Source organism: Episyrphus balteatus, chromosome 2 (genome assembly GCF_945859705.1).
Source record: "Episyrphus balteatus chromosome 2, idEpiBalt1.1, whole genome shotgun sequence".
Taxonomy (NCBI): domain Eukaryota; kingdom Metazoa; phylum Arthropoda; class Insecta; order Diptera; family Syrphidae; genus Episyrphus; species Episyrphus balteatus.
Genome location: NC_079135.1, coordinates 131,286,872 through 131,301,707, shown reverse-complemented (window position 1 = coordinate 131,301,707; position 14,836 = coordinate 131,286,872). Strand labels below are relative to the sequence as shown.

General features: G+C 29.5%; 2 protein-coding genes across 2 annotated transcripts; both read right to left on the bottom strand.

Annotated features, from left to right (window-relative positions):
- Nucleotides 1–272: 272 nt before the first annotated feature.
- On the bottom strand, nt 273–5,236 carry LOC129909771 (nose resistant to fluoxetine protein 6-like). The gene is made up of 10 exons (XM_055986841.1): nt 4,987–5,236; nt 4,421–4,787; nt 4,282–4,355; nt 2,041–2,240; nt 1,859–1,977; nt 1,590–1,803; nt 1,052–1,236; nt 864–990; nt 474–806; nt 273–410 (listed from the first exon to the last, which is right to left on the bottom strand). The coding sequence occupies exons 1-10, from the start codon at nt 5,234–5,236 to the stop codon at nt 273–275; spliced, it is 2,007 nt and encodes a 668-aa protein (XP_055842816.1).
- Nucleotides 5,237–7,406: 2,170 nt separating this feature from the next.
- LOC129909770 (nose resistant to fluoxetine protein 6-like) lies at nt 7,407–11,243 on the bottom strand. The gene is made up of 10 exons (XM_055986840.1): nt 10,994–11,243; nt 10,428–10,794; nt 10,287–10,360; nt 9,242–9,441; nt 9,061–9,179; nt 8,794–9,007; nt 8,369–8,553; nt 8,185–8,311; nt 7,625–7,957; nt 7,407–7,556 (listed from the first exon to the last, which is right to left on the bottom strand). Exons 1-10 carry the CDS (start codon nt 11,241–11,243, stop codon nt 7,416–7,418), a joined length of 2,010 nt encoding a protein of 669 aa, XP_055842815.1. The 3' UTR covers nt 7,407–7,415.
- Between the last annotated feature and the right edge of the window lie 3,593 nt (nt 11,244–14,836).

The following is a 14,836-nucleotide window of genomic DNA, read 5'->3' as shown; positions in this document are numbered from 1 at the left end:
GTGTATTTTTTGTTGTCATAGGAAAATGTTTATAAATCGTTGCCTACTTTTGAGCATTGTTATTTGAATTTGCTTACCAAGAACTTTACCACCGACTTTGTGAGATCCTTTTATGGAAGAAATATTTAAACGTTTCTTATGTGTTTTTTTATATGACAATATGGTTAGTAAAAAAAAAGACCAACAAAACATTATAAACAAATTGACAAATTAAAAACAAAAAATAATTTTATTCACAAAAATAAAAAATAAAAACAAATCAATTCCCTTCATTATTTTTCCTTCTTTTCAACTGTTTTCTCTTTGTAGAATATGAATTTTTCCAATACTGTAATTGGTAATTCAAATCCCAAAGTTAAGAAAATAGCAAAAAACAATGATTGTCCAAATGCACTCCAAAAATTTAGAATCTATTATAAAGGAATAAATTCTGATAAATTCTAATTGAAATTGGAAAAATTTTCAAATCTTACCGTAACAAACTCTGAAACATATATTTGCGTTCGATATGAACCCAAATTAATTCTCATAACAGTCATATGAATCAAGAATAAACAATAAGATAGACGTGCCAATGGTTGCCAAAGTGGATGTGAAAGAAATGAATTTACAACACCTCCAAATCCATTATGACATGCAAATGTTATCCACGCAATAGCTGTTGCCCATGAGACACGTTTTAAACCTTCATTTAATGCAGCTACAAGGTTGGTAGAACGGCCATTTTCATCCATAATATAATATACTCCAAAAACAATGAAGAACATTGTTAAAAAACTAACAATCCATCCAAGTATTTGGAGAGGCTGAAATTATTAAACTTGATAAAGTTAAAGTCTCCACTTTTGTAGAGTTTATTTTACCTTTGGTATATTGAAAGTTTTGTGACGATTAACATGCATAAAATAACCCAGCGCAAATCCAACTAACCAAGCTGCAATTCTGGCGTGTGTTGGAATATTTGTTACCCACCAATCGCCCCAGTTTGTTCTAAGCAAAATAGGAAAATTGTATAGGTTAAATAGAAAAATGAATTAAATTTGATATTTACCCTAGAACAAGACCAGTAAATCCCATTTTGATGAAGGCAGAAATAACGTATGCAATTGAAGAGAGCGCAAGGACAAGCAAAACTGGTGCAAATTTCTTGCCATATTTCCACATCATAATCAACAGAAGTGGAGAGATGAGGTAAAGGTGAAAATCAACAGCTAAATACCAAGTTTCATCCAGGCACTGTGAAGGGAGGGAAACAAAATTGTTTTATTCGATTTTCTTAACCAATAATTAACGTGAAAAAAAAATTATTACTATTTTTTGATTTTTATAATTCACACTTAGTTTGAACTGAAAATAAATTTCCCACTTGGTGAAAATTTAAACATCAATTTATGGCTATAATCCCAGTAAAAATAAAGAAAAATTCTCTTAAGTTAAAAAAAAATAACTCAAAGTATAGCTTTATTTCTGGGATATTTAACAGATTTCTAGTATATTTATATATAAATATAGTTAAAAATACCAGAAAATAGTTAAATTTACCAGATCTTTGTTTCTGTCTCCGTATGTGTCATAATGTAGGTACTTACATTGTTTGTTTTTTCAATATAATTCTGAATGTAGAGCAGAATTGACAACCAATTCTTGCTGTCACATCTATTATTCTTAAGCATCGCCTCTCTGAAGGGCCCTATGAAAATATATTCATTCAAACTGTAGTTGAACAATAATACAGCAGCAACAGCAGGTGTCAGTCGGATATAACGATGAACATACATCATAACGACATTCATTTTGCCATTTCTAAGGAAATACAAATTAAAAATTTCAAATTAAAAGACTAAAAGATCACATTTACGTTATATCTAATCCTTTAAATCCAGCCCAAGCTACCAAAAGTCCAGAAATAAAGAAGAATGTATCCACAGCAATGGGTGCATTTAAGCAATGTAATGACCATATTGAATCTTTCATGTACTAAAAGAAAAAAAAAAATAATAAAAGTTGACAAAATATTAACTCTTTTCTTTTATGACATACTGTTTTGTACATTATTTGATTCAATGCTGGAATAAAACTTTGAATGTAATGCGTATGATGATCAATAATCCAGAGCATTGATAAAACTCTTAAGCCTGTTAAACAATCAATACTATTTGGTGATTTGGTAGTATTGATGGCAAATAGTTTCCTTCCATTTGTTAATATTGAAAATGCCAACAAAACTGGTATTGGTTTTTCTGCAGAAAAAAAAGAAAAATTATTTATTTTTGTTTATAAATATTGATAAAGGTTAATGATAAACAAGTTTTTTTTGTTAGTTTTATAGTAAACACAATCAGTGATTTTCTAAAATACTGACGCTATCTGAATTTCAAATTATACTTCAGATAGCGTAAGTATCTTTGAAAATCAAAAATGTTGTTTTTTTTTGTTATTCACTTATAAAAATTGTATCATTGTTTGGATCAATGCCGGACTGACCACGTGCTCAATTTGTTTCACTTATCTATAAAATCTATAATATTTACGCTAGGAAATATCAAGTCGCTATAATAAGCACAAGAGGGTGCTGATTAAAGTTAAATGTTAGGTTTTTTCTTATTATTTTGATGTATTTTTTTTTCAGAACAAGTTCAAAAAAAACAACAAAAACTTTCGAGCAATTTTTACTATATAGCATTATCTATGACGCACAGTGCGGTATTTTGGTGTAAAACCTGGCCAAAAATATTTGGGCACATTTTTCACATCAAATAGGTATCAAATGACTAAAAAGTAAAAATTTTCATTTTCTCGGTACAGTAAAACCCACTTAAGTGCTTACCCACTTACCTCCCGCTAAAATAAGAGAAACAAATTATTAAAAATCAAAATATGTACGTAAAATCATGTGTTAATTTAATTTTCTTAAAGCTTATAATTTATTCTTTATTTGGTTTTTTGACTCAAGTTGTTTCATTAAATAGTTTTTGAGAAACAAAGTTTTAAAGATGAAACTGAGACAATTTTTATTTTCGGTTTTTAATTGATTTTGTATAAAATTTTGCAATATTATAGAAATTTTTTTATTATTATTTAATGAACTGGTAGTTTTTGTCAAATACTAAAGAATTCATTCTAATAAATATTAAAGTTCCTAAGAATTAAAAAAAAAAGCTGAAACATACGGGAAATCCTGTTTTTTTTTTTTTATTTGTATTAAAATTTTGTATTTGCTTACGAACGTTTTATTCCAGCTTTATAGGTTAGTTAGTTAAAAAAAAATAGAAAATTCACTTTTTTTTAATCACAAAAAAAAAAAATCGTATTTACTCAAATAGTGAAATTTGCAACTGATGCATTTATAGCCCGGTTATCTACCTTATGGGAAGCTTAGTTCTGAAAGGCAAAATTGAGAAATTTTATTTATGACTACGTTTTTGGTCAAAATACCGCACTGTTTAACGCGAATACTCCAACGAACTGAATACACTGCCGAATCAGATGAAGAAACGAATTTTGACGCTACTTCAAATGCTTCTATACGGACACAAACGGTTGTCCTGTTCCATTCAATCTGGGGAGAAAACGAAGAGGCCAAAAGACCTCAAAATGACATTAATACTCCAGGCTAATATCCACAGCACCAGATAGCCTCCTGACAAAAGTTATCACGCAAATGCAAGCGAATATTGTCATCGTAAGCGAGCAATACCGCGATAGTGCTACTATTTGCATCTTTCACTCAAGAAAAAATCGAATTGTTACAAAGAGGGCAGCATATATTTTGGCCCAAACGAAAGGATCAAAGACTTTCGCATGAAACTGGAGGATTTAGACGACTTTCTAAATAAAACTGATGGGAATGTTCTAATCGCAGAAGATTTCAACGCCAGAGGACATCAGTGGGCAATGCCAAGTACTGATTCTCTAGGAAGTCAATTACTCGATATGGCTGCGAGGCGATTGCGTAGAACGAAAAATGCTATAAAAGCACCTGCCCATCAGATGTGGGAGTCTTACCTACTCGAGCTTTGAACGAATGTATGCTTTAAAAATTACTGCTAAAGTAGAGAAATTTCTTTCATCTTCGGATTAAACCTAACTTTTCGCAGAAGGTGATTTAGAAATTTCTAAGAAGAGAGTCTGCTGAAATATACTAGAAAAGCAATATTCTAGCAAAAAGTCGCACAACAAATAAAATTTAGTTGATACTCTAAAATGTATGTCTAACTTAAGCAAGTAGGTAACATGTTTTTTGATTATTCTATCAGCAAACTAAAACTTATTTATACTCACTGCCAGTATTATTGATATAAAACTCATAACCAGTACTTGCTACCATCAAGGCTAGAACCATTGAAAACACAAATCTGTAAAAAAAAACTTCAATTTACAAAACAAATTCTTGATATCTACAACTTTTCCAACTACTTACATTCCAATAACATGAATGACCTTCAAAGGTGGCCTCTTTCCATTTGTACATTGTGTAACCGTAACATCCGAAAGAACTCCATTAGAAGATGTAAGCAAAGATTTCTTCAAAATTTCAGTTATAATTTCAGGACTACAGCTATTCGGCACACATATACCAATATTTGCTTTTAAAAAACTTTTAACTTCATCATTCATTAAAGTTGCATTGGTCAGAGGCAATTCAGCAAAACAAAATTGACCAGATACTTCATCAATCGATAAATCCGATAGTGGAACTGAAGTTTCAATGCACTGATCGAAAAGTCCAACATCATAAAGGTTAAAACTTTTTATTCCTGATGGAATTTTACCCCAGGAATCGAAAACTGGAAGTTACATAAACAAATTGGAAATTTTTTTTTTTAAATTACATTGGTTATGATCTTAGAAAATTAATAAAAGCTGAAATGCGACTGTTTTACAAAAACAACAGTTTTTGAATGAATGATGCAATATTTCGTTAACTATGAAAAAGTCTAAGGTTTCACAAAAAAACGATAAAACAAAAATGTTGTGAATACTTACACCGAACACCTTGAGAACTGCCGACTTTGGTCAACTCTCTCAAACTTTGAATACACTTTTTCGAATCATATTGATTCAGATTTTCTCCTCCAATTTCTGCAAATTCGCTATTACTTCGTATTTCATTCAAAAATGCTTCTCTCAAAAAATCACTATGAACTGTTACATTTTTCACAATCAAAATTGAATTAATCCCGCTTATCAGCAAAAAGCTGATAAAAATATTTAGTGAACAAAGCATATTCACCATTTTGGTTTGGTTTCGTCTACGACCGAACTTAACTCTCCGAAAAGTTAAGCACGTCTAATCACTTTCAATACCGAAACAAAAACTGAAATAATGTCCAAATTTAAAACTCAATTTGTTATTATATACAAATTTGGTACACTTAGATAAGTTCTACTACAATCAATTTTGATTTAGAGATTTGATTAATGACAAGTTATCGGGGTGACATTGCTGAAAAAAACATGTAGGTATGATAGGAGCATACTATCGTCACACATCTCATATTTAGATATATCCATGGGCCGGTTCCTGATAAGTGATAACTGATAAACCATTCAATAATTTTTCGGGTTTTTCTTGTTTGTTTTATCTTTATGGTCAGAGGCGTACGGAATATGATTAATTTTATAACAATTACTTGTTGTATTTATGGAATTTGAGTCAATGAAAGGTGAAAAAATAAACGAAAGACTGAGCGAGTCAGTTATGGACAAATTTCTGAGTTAGTCGCAACATGGTGCTTAACTTAAGAACTTAAGTATAAACGTTTAATTAAAACACAGAACTCATTTAAAGGTAGTATCTTCCGAGTTTCTATTTTTTCTTTCAAAGTTTTCGCATGTGTCAAAAACGGCTATGTAAAGTTGGCATCCCCTAATGCTAATTTTTTTTTTAAAACCTGCCTGGTTCGATTTTTTCGCCAGCCCATCCTTAGTTCTAAAAATATAACGGAATTATTTTTGTTCACCTCAAAAATTTTAAAATATATTTTTTTTTATTCAGTGTAAAAATTGTAAGTTGTGCATTGTGGTTTATCTGCCCAAGGTTAGCCCAGCCCAATTTTTATTTTCGCTATCTTACGCTTAGTTTAAAAATTATAGAATCATAATTTTTATTCACCTCACACAAAAAAAAAAAAACTATACCCAGAAACCACAGTGACCTTTCTTTCATTTATTTTTTTTTTTCACCTCAAATGTTATTTATTTGCCTTAGACTTAGACAGTCCATATAACATTTTTGTTAAGAAGTTTAAGTTGATTTGGTTAATTTCACCTTAAAACTCACAACATACAAATATTTTTTCAAGTGTAAAAATCATTGATTTTTTAGGCTTGCCATATAAGCACCCAAAAAAGCTATATGCTTAGTAAAATCTAAACATTTTTCAAAAGTAACAACATATACAAAATGGTGTGTCAACTGTGAAGTGATTTCTTTTTCAGTACAAGAATCGAACTTTTTAGACCTTTTTGAACTAACCTTGGCCATTCCAACAGATTACATCACTTTTTTTTCGTGAGCTCACCCTTAGTTCAAAAATTACGACAGAAAAACTTTTTTCAAATTGCCAACCCCTTAAAAATCTAAATTTGTTTTTTTTTTTTCAGTGTAAAAATTGTACTTTTTGTACATTTTATCAACTAACCATGGAATTTCCAACAAATTACACCCTTATTTCAAGTTTTTCTTTCAAGAGTTTCTTAAAAATAAAAAAAAAATGTTTTCAGTTAAAAAATTATCCTTTCTTGAATTTACGGTGGTTATTCCAACAAAAGTTCTAAGTTCAAAAATTTTAAGGAACACATTTTTTTTTAAAAAAGCACATACTGCAGGAGTAAAATTTATTTGTTTTACATTTTATTTCAAATAGTCAAGATAAATCTGCGTGAAGCCAAAACTTCAACCTCATAATTTTTGACCCAAACTAGTCTAATTCGTTTGTTCACCTTTTGTCCAAAATTTTCGTCTGTCCATTCAATTATTCCATAAATTCATTTTTTTTTTTTAATAGGAAGTCTGAAAAATCGACTTAAACACTCAAATTTTTAGATAGACTTATAAAACAAGTTGCACTCGTTTGTCCAGCTCGAGTTCCTGATAATTTCCCAAAATCCCCGCCGTTTAAGAAATATTCAAAAAACAATTTTTTTATTGCAACTCTCATATGAGTATTGAGCTCTGTTTCACTCCACTTAAAATTCGTCTAAAAAATTCGGGAATGTCGTAAAGTTAGGAAGTAATTTGCCGTTAGAATGAAGTAGTGGGATACCTACAGAGTTTTTTTTTAAATGATTTTATTTAGATAATTTTTACAAAACAAAATTAAAAAAAAAAACACTAAAAACAATATTTTTTTAAATAATTAAATAAATTAATCATCTCTAAAAAAACTATAAACAAAATAACTCTCCATAATTTATTTTTCCTTCTTTTCAGCATCGGGTTTCTCTTTATGAAATATGAATTTCTCCAATACCAAAATTGGTGCTTCAAATCCCAAAGATAAGAAAATTGCATAAAACAAAGATATTCCAAAAGCACTCCAAAAACTAAGAATCTATATGAGTAAAAAATAATTTCTGTTAATTTATAATAATTGAAATTGAAGAAATTTTCCAATCTTACATAAACAAATTCCGAAGCATAAATTTGAGTTCGAACTGATCCCGAGTTAATTCTCATGACAGTCATATGAATCAAGAACAAACAATAAGATAAACGTGCCAATGGTTGCCAAAGTGGATGTGAAAGGAATGAATTCACAACACCTCCAAAACCATAATGACATGCAAATGTTATCCACGCTAAAGCTGTTGCCCATAAAACACGTTTAAAGCCTTCAATTAATGCAGCTATAAGATTGGTGGAACGGCCTTCGTCGTTCATAATAAAGTATGGTCCAAAAACAATCAACAACATTGTACTAAAACTGACAATCCATGCGATTATTTGAAGAAGCTAAAGTTCAAAATTGGAAAAATTGAGGAAAAAATTTAAATAACCAAGAAATTGAAAACTCTACACAAAAAAACAAATCGATTCAAGTTTTTATAATAAATTACTTGATTAACTTTTAAAAAAACTGCTGCGTTATTTTGTGGTAGAACCCCCTTTCAAAAAGTGGAGACTTTTGTATCACGTACAAAAGTTTCCATTTTTTGAACTTGAATCGATGTATATTTTACCTTTGGCATTTGGAATGTTTTCTGTCGATTAACATGCATAAAGTAACCCAGCGCAAATCCAACTAGCCAAGCTGCAATTCTGGCGTGTGTTGGAATATTAGTTAAAGTCCATTCACCCTTGTTCATTCTAAGTAGGGGAATACATTAAGGTTATGTAGAATAAAGGAACACATTTCAAACTTACCCTATAATAAGACCAGTAAAGCCTTCTTTGATGAAGGCAGCAATAACGTATGTAATTGAAGACAAGCCAAGAACTATTAAAACCGCTGCGAATTTCTTGCCATATTTCCACATCATGATCAGCAGAAGTGGAGAGATTAGGTAAAGGTGAAAATCAACAGCTAAATACCAAGTTTCGTCTAAACACTGTGAAGGGGGATGTAAAAAATGTTTTATTGTTTTTATTAACTTAAAATTGACTGAAATAGCCACTGTATTCATTTGGTTCATGACTAAGGCCTCTAGATAGCAGTGTGTTCAATTAAATGTTGTGCTTTTTAGCCTATAACCAGGAAATGGGCAAGTCGCTTCCAAAAATACCTCATTTGTCAAATTACGATAAGTACCTTAGAAGTTATGGTGGAACATACTTTTGGTTATACTCACATTGTTTGGTTTAACGATATAATTTTGAATGTAAAGCAGAATTGGCCACCAATTACTGCTATCACATTTGTTTTTCGCAAGCATCGACTCTCTGAAAGGCCCTGTGTAGAAATACTCATTCAAACTGTAATTGAACAATAATACAGCGGCTACGGCAGGCGTCAGTCGAATATAACGATGAACGTACATCATGACAATATTCAATTTGCCATTTCTAAAAATAAAAATTGGGAATAAAAAGACCCTAAACTATGTATTTTTTTTTACGTTTTATCCAATTCTCTAAATCCGGCCCAAGCTATTAAAAGTCCAGCCATAAAGAAAAATGTATCGACAGCAATGGCTGCATTCAAACAATGCATTGCCCATAATGAATCAGTAGTGTACTGCAAGAAAAATTTATAAATTTATTTCAGAAACTCTTTTTTTTTTCTTTCAAGCGACATACTGTTTGATACATAATTTGGTTAATTGCTGGAACAAAACTAGTAATCAAATGAGTGTGATGATCAATAATCCAAAGCATTGATAAAACTCTTAAGCCCGTTAAACAATCAATACTATTTGGTGATTTGGTAGTATTGATGGCAAATAGTTTCCTTCCATTTGTTAATACTGAAAATGCTAGTAAAACTGGTACTGGTTGTTCTGCAGGGATGAGAAAAATATTTAAATTCTTTAAATTTTCAATCAATGGTAAAGGTTATTGAAAAATAATTAAGGTAATACAATCAGTGATTTTCTAAGATACTGGCGATATCTGTATTTGAAATTTTACTGCAAATATCGAAAGTGTCTTGAAAAATCAAAAATGTTTTTTTTTAGTGAAAACTTCTTTAGTGATTTGAAACACGATGAAACGAAAAAACGACACGACAAATCATAGAAAGATAAAAGATTAATAAATGAAATTTATACTGTTGATGATGATCTTTTTCTAAACAGGTATATCTTTTGATCTAGAGCACATACAAATTTGATTTAACTTTAATATGCATGCTGATAATATAACCTTTCATTTCATATATCACACATAATGGTATGTGCTCTACAAGTTACACAATCTTAAATTGAAAAACTTGCAAAATACCTATGGAGATCTGTTGCCGATGACCAGTTGGCTAAAATTCTTACTTTTTGTATAGACATCGTAGAAATATGATTGAAGCGTCATATGAAAGGTTAAATATTAAGCTTCCAGATGATATAAAATTAATTTTAGGTTGTCATATAAAAAATGGATTAAATTGTGCTAGAAGAGAAAAAAATTGATTTGTTTTCCTTTTTTTTTTGATAAAAATTGATTGGGTATAAAAAATTTTAGCTCTTTTTTAGATGGTGTATAGACGTGGACTATATAAATATTTTGAGCTGAAACAATAAGCTTTTAGATGATATGAAATTTATTATTTTATAAATGACTTGTGACGTATTTCAAAACAGATTTTTCAATCAGTGTAAACTTAAAGTCTATGAGAAAACTAAATACTCACTGCTAGTATTATTGATATAAAACTCATAACCAGTACTTGCTACCATCAAGGCTAGAACCATTGAAAACACAATTCTGAAAGTGAAGAGTTGAATTAAAAAAAAAAAAACAAATTCTTGATATATCTTTTCCAACTACTTACATTCCAATAACATGAATGACCTTCAAAGGTGGCCTCTTTCCATCTGTACATTGAGTAACCGTAACATCCGAAAGAATTCCATTTGTAGATGTAAGCAAAGATTTCTTCAATATGTCAGTTATAATTTCAGGGCTGCAACTATTTGGTACACATATTCCAATATTTGCCTTCAAAAAACTTTTAACTTCATCATTCATTAAAGTTGCATTGGTCAGAGGCAATTCAGCAAAACAAAATTGACCAGATACTTCATCAATCGATAAATCCGATAGTGGAACTGAAGTTTCAATGCACTGATCAAAAAGTCCAACATCATAAAGGTTAAAACTTTTTATTCCTGATGGAATTTTACCCCAGGAATCGAAAACTGGAAGTTACATAAACAAAATGGAAGAATTTTTAATTAAAATCACTTTGGTTATGATCTTCGAAAAATAATAAAAGCTGAAATGCTTTGAAAGAATGATGCAATACTTCATTTACTAACAAAAAGTTTTAGGTTTCACAAAAAAAATGATAAAACAAAAATTTTGGAACTTGACCTGAAAGCTCTCCAAAATACTTACATCGAACACCTTGAGAACTGCCAACTTTGGTCAACTCTTTCAAACTTTGAAAACACTCTTTCGAATCATATTGATTCAGATTTTCTGCTCGAATTTCAACAAATTCGCCATTACTTCGAACTTCATTTAAAAATGCTTCTCTAAGAAAATCACTAGGAACTGTTACATTTTTCACAATTAAAATTGAATTAATTCCACTAATCAACAAAAAGATGATAAAAATGTTTAGTGAACAAAGCATATTCACCATTTTGGTTAGGTTTCGTATCACACAACTCAACTCTCCGAAAAGTTAAGCCTGTCTAAAAACTTTCAACACTGAACCAGAAAATGAAATAAATTCTCAATTTTTTTTTAAATGTTTGTTATAAATATAAATTTTGATTAAGTTCTGCAATAATCAACGTTGATCGATTTTAAGAAGTTAGATTTTAACGTTCGATTAAAGGAAGGTTATCAAGACCAAGGTGACATTGCTAAAAAAAACGAGCTATTTGACATCATCATACAATAATTAACATCATATTTTAGATATATCCATTGACTGGTTTGATAATCATTTTGCTTTTTTGTTTTATTTTATCTTTATGGTCAAAATCGTGATGTAGAAAAAAATGATAATAAAAACGGAATATCAATTTTAGAATTTGTATGAATGAAAAAAGTAAAACAACGTGACTGGGCAGTTGATAAAATTAAAAAAATGATGATGAAAATTTGAAAAATAGTAGGTACACTTTATGACTTGACAGGATGTCATTTTCAATACGATCTTTAAACACTAACGAAAAAAGTGATCTAATTTGTTGGAATAACCATTGTTTATTGAGAATAAGTGTAAAAATAAAAAATTGGTGATTATATGGCAAATCAAAAAAATCAATGATTTTTACACTTGAAAAAATATTTGTATTTTGTGGTTTTTAAGGGGTTATATCTAGTTGTAAGTGCAAAAAAAACCTTCTTTTTTGTAGATTTTTTGTGAAGAGGCATTTAATTATATAAACATATAGAATACAAATCCATATAGCATATTTAATGTATTAAAAGAATTGCTGTGTATTTCAAAAAAATATTGGGTACCGTTATTTTTGTAGTAGATCTCCTAGACGACCTCCAAGAAAAAGGTGTCTGGCGGTGAGCAAGATATCTCTGATCCAAGTCACTTAAAATTAAAAAAACCAAAAGATTCATTTTCAGGATAGACGAATGCAGGTAATGAACGAAGGAATAGTCAAAATTTTGATTTTTGACAAAATGGCGGCTTCCCAAAGAAAAAAATCGTTGTTTTTCACGAAAATTTACACTTTAAAATGGCTTAAAAAATCGAATTATTGTCAAAAATCTTTTTCCTTCGTTCATTACCTGACAAAAGTATCTAAGAAAATTGTGTAAAAATTTCAAGCCGATTACTCCAGCCGTTTCGGAGAAATTTTGCTCACCGCCAGGCACCTTTTTTTTGAAGGTCGTCTAGAAAATCTATTACAAAAATAACGGAACCCAATATTTTTTTAAATACATAGCGAATTATTCTAATACATTAAATTTGCTATATGGATATGTATTCTTTATGTTTATATAATTAAATGCCTCTTCACAAAAAATCCACAAAAAAGAAGGTTTTTTTTGCACTTACAACTAGATATAACCCCTTAAGGTGAAACGAAACAAATCAACCTAAGCTTTTTTACAGGATTGTTATAGGAACTACATTCAATCAAGTTAGAATTATAAGTCAAATAAATAATATTTGAGGCGAAATGGATATACTTTTTCTAAATTATAAATTAAAAAGGTCACTGTGGTGTATGCGTACTATTTTTCTTGTGAGCTGAATAAAAACTAATGCTTCCATAATTTTTAAACTAAGCGTAGGAAAGCGAAAATAAAAATTGGTATATCCTGGGCTAACGTTGGGCAAACAAACCACGGTTTCAAACTAATGATACACTGAAGAAAAAAAAAACATTTTTTTTGTGATTTTTGAGGTGAAAAAAAGAAAATAATTACCTTATAATTTTAGAACTAAGGGTGGAATAGCAAAAAAAATTTTTGGGCTATCCTTGGGCAATCGAACCAGCAGGTTTGAAAAAAATTAGCATTTGGGGGTGCCAACTTCACGTAGCCGCATATAGCCAGCTCTCAGGATTCGGTTTTTCAAAGAAAGATCGGGTTCATCTTTTGCAAAATATCAATAAATGTCTAAATAGCAGTAAGTATGTCTTATATACTATGAAATTATACATAGTAGCAATTTCGGAAAAGTTTAATTTTATCAAAAATGGGCCCTACGATTTTATTAAAAAGATCAAGTAGATATTAGTTTTTGAATAATATCCTCTTTTGAAAAAAGTTTTTTCTCATTAATCATTAAAACCGTACTTCCCATAGAACAACTTCTTTTTTTTCTTAATTCTGTATAATTTCTTCCAAACGACTTGTTTAATTTCAACGAATTTTAAAATTTCGGATTTTATAAAATTAAAATTTGTTTAAATTGATTATTCAATGGGCCATATTCATAGACATAGACACTGTCTGAGCTGCTTCAAAGAAAGACTGGAGTTTATCCTATTCAAATTACATTGGATAAACCCCAGTCTAAGATAAACTGGAGTCTAAAAACGACTATGAATATGCCCCAAGATATCCAAAACTATATGCCAAAATATTTAATTTTTTAATTCAAAAGGGTTTTCAAGAATCTCATTGTAAACATTTTTTTGAATATACTAAAAAATGCCACAAAGTGTGCTGTATTTTAAGGAATATTAGCTTTGTATAGCTGTATTGCCAGAATATTTTAGAGTCAAGGAGCCGAATTTTGATAATCTTAGAGCCAAAAATTGCCGCTTTCAAAAATAGTCCAAAAACTCATTTTTTATGATTTTTATATTTTATTTTTAATTTTCAGATAACTTTTGTTTGTTGCTAGTTAGTATAAGTTGCCTTCAAGTAAATTTTTTTGTCTTTCATTTTGTTGATACATTTTGGCTATCATACTCATTAACAGGAGTAAAATTATATTTTCAATACATAAAAATGAAAAATGTAAATAAATTGGTTCTCTCTGTTCACATTCCGAGTTGATTTTTTTAGTAAAATACTCTATTTTTATATGAGCCATAAATCACACAATTAAATGCTTTCTATAGATATTAAAAACAATTTTAAAGTAAAAGAACAATGATCTAATCCCTCCAAATAGATCTTAAGAAAAATATATTCAGAGCATTTTCTGGTAAAATTATCCTTGAACTAAACAAAAATTTTTTAAAAAATCTTTGAATCCTGAACTCTCTGAAAGATGTCTGAAAATTTCAAATCCGGCAGTGGATAAGCTTTCGAGTATCGAATGAACTTTTGGTTTTTTTTTTGGTTCATTAATTTAATAGTGATTAAAATTAATGACTTTCGTGTATATACTCGTACCTATTTGTTAAAGCTTTTGCAAAAAGATAAGCCCACACTTGTATCTAAATAAAAGTGCTTTCATTGATGGATTTATTAGTCGTTTGTTGTTTATTATTTTAGTTCAAATTGAGCATTATTGAGAATGGAGTCTATTCGGCGAAATCTTTTATTCTGCTGTTATGAAATCTTTTAATGATTTTCGTCCCTATATTCATTTTTTAATGAACGAATTAAATAAGAGAAAAACATTTATTTCTTCAAAAACTCGTTAATTTTATAAAATCTTTTATGATAAAAATCACAAAAAACAGTTTTATGTTCTATTCCACTGTAGTTAGGCTGTTTTGGTCTACATAAAGCAAATGCGAATAAAAACAAGTTCTATCCCATTATTTATGTTCTATTATAAATCAAACAAGAATAAAAGAC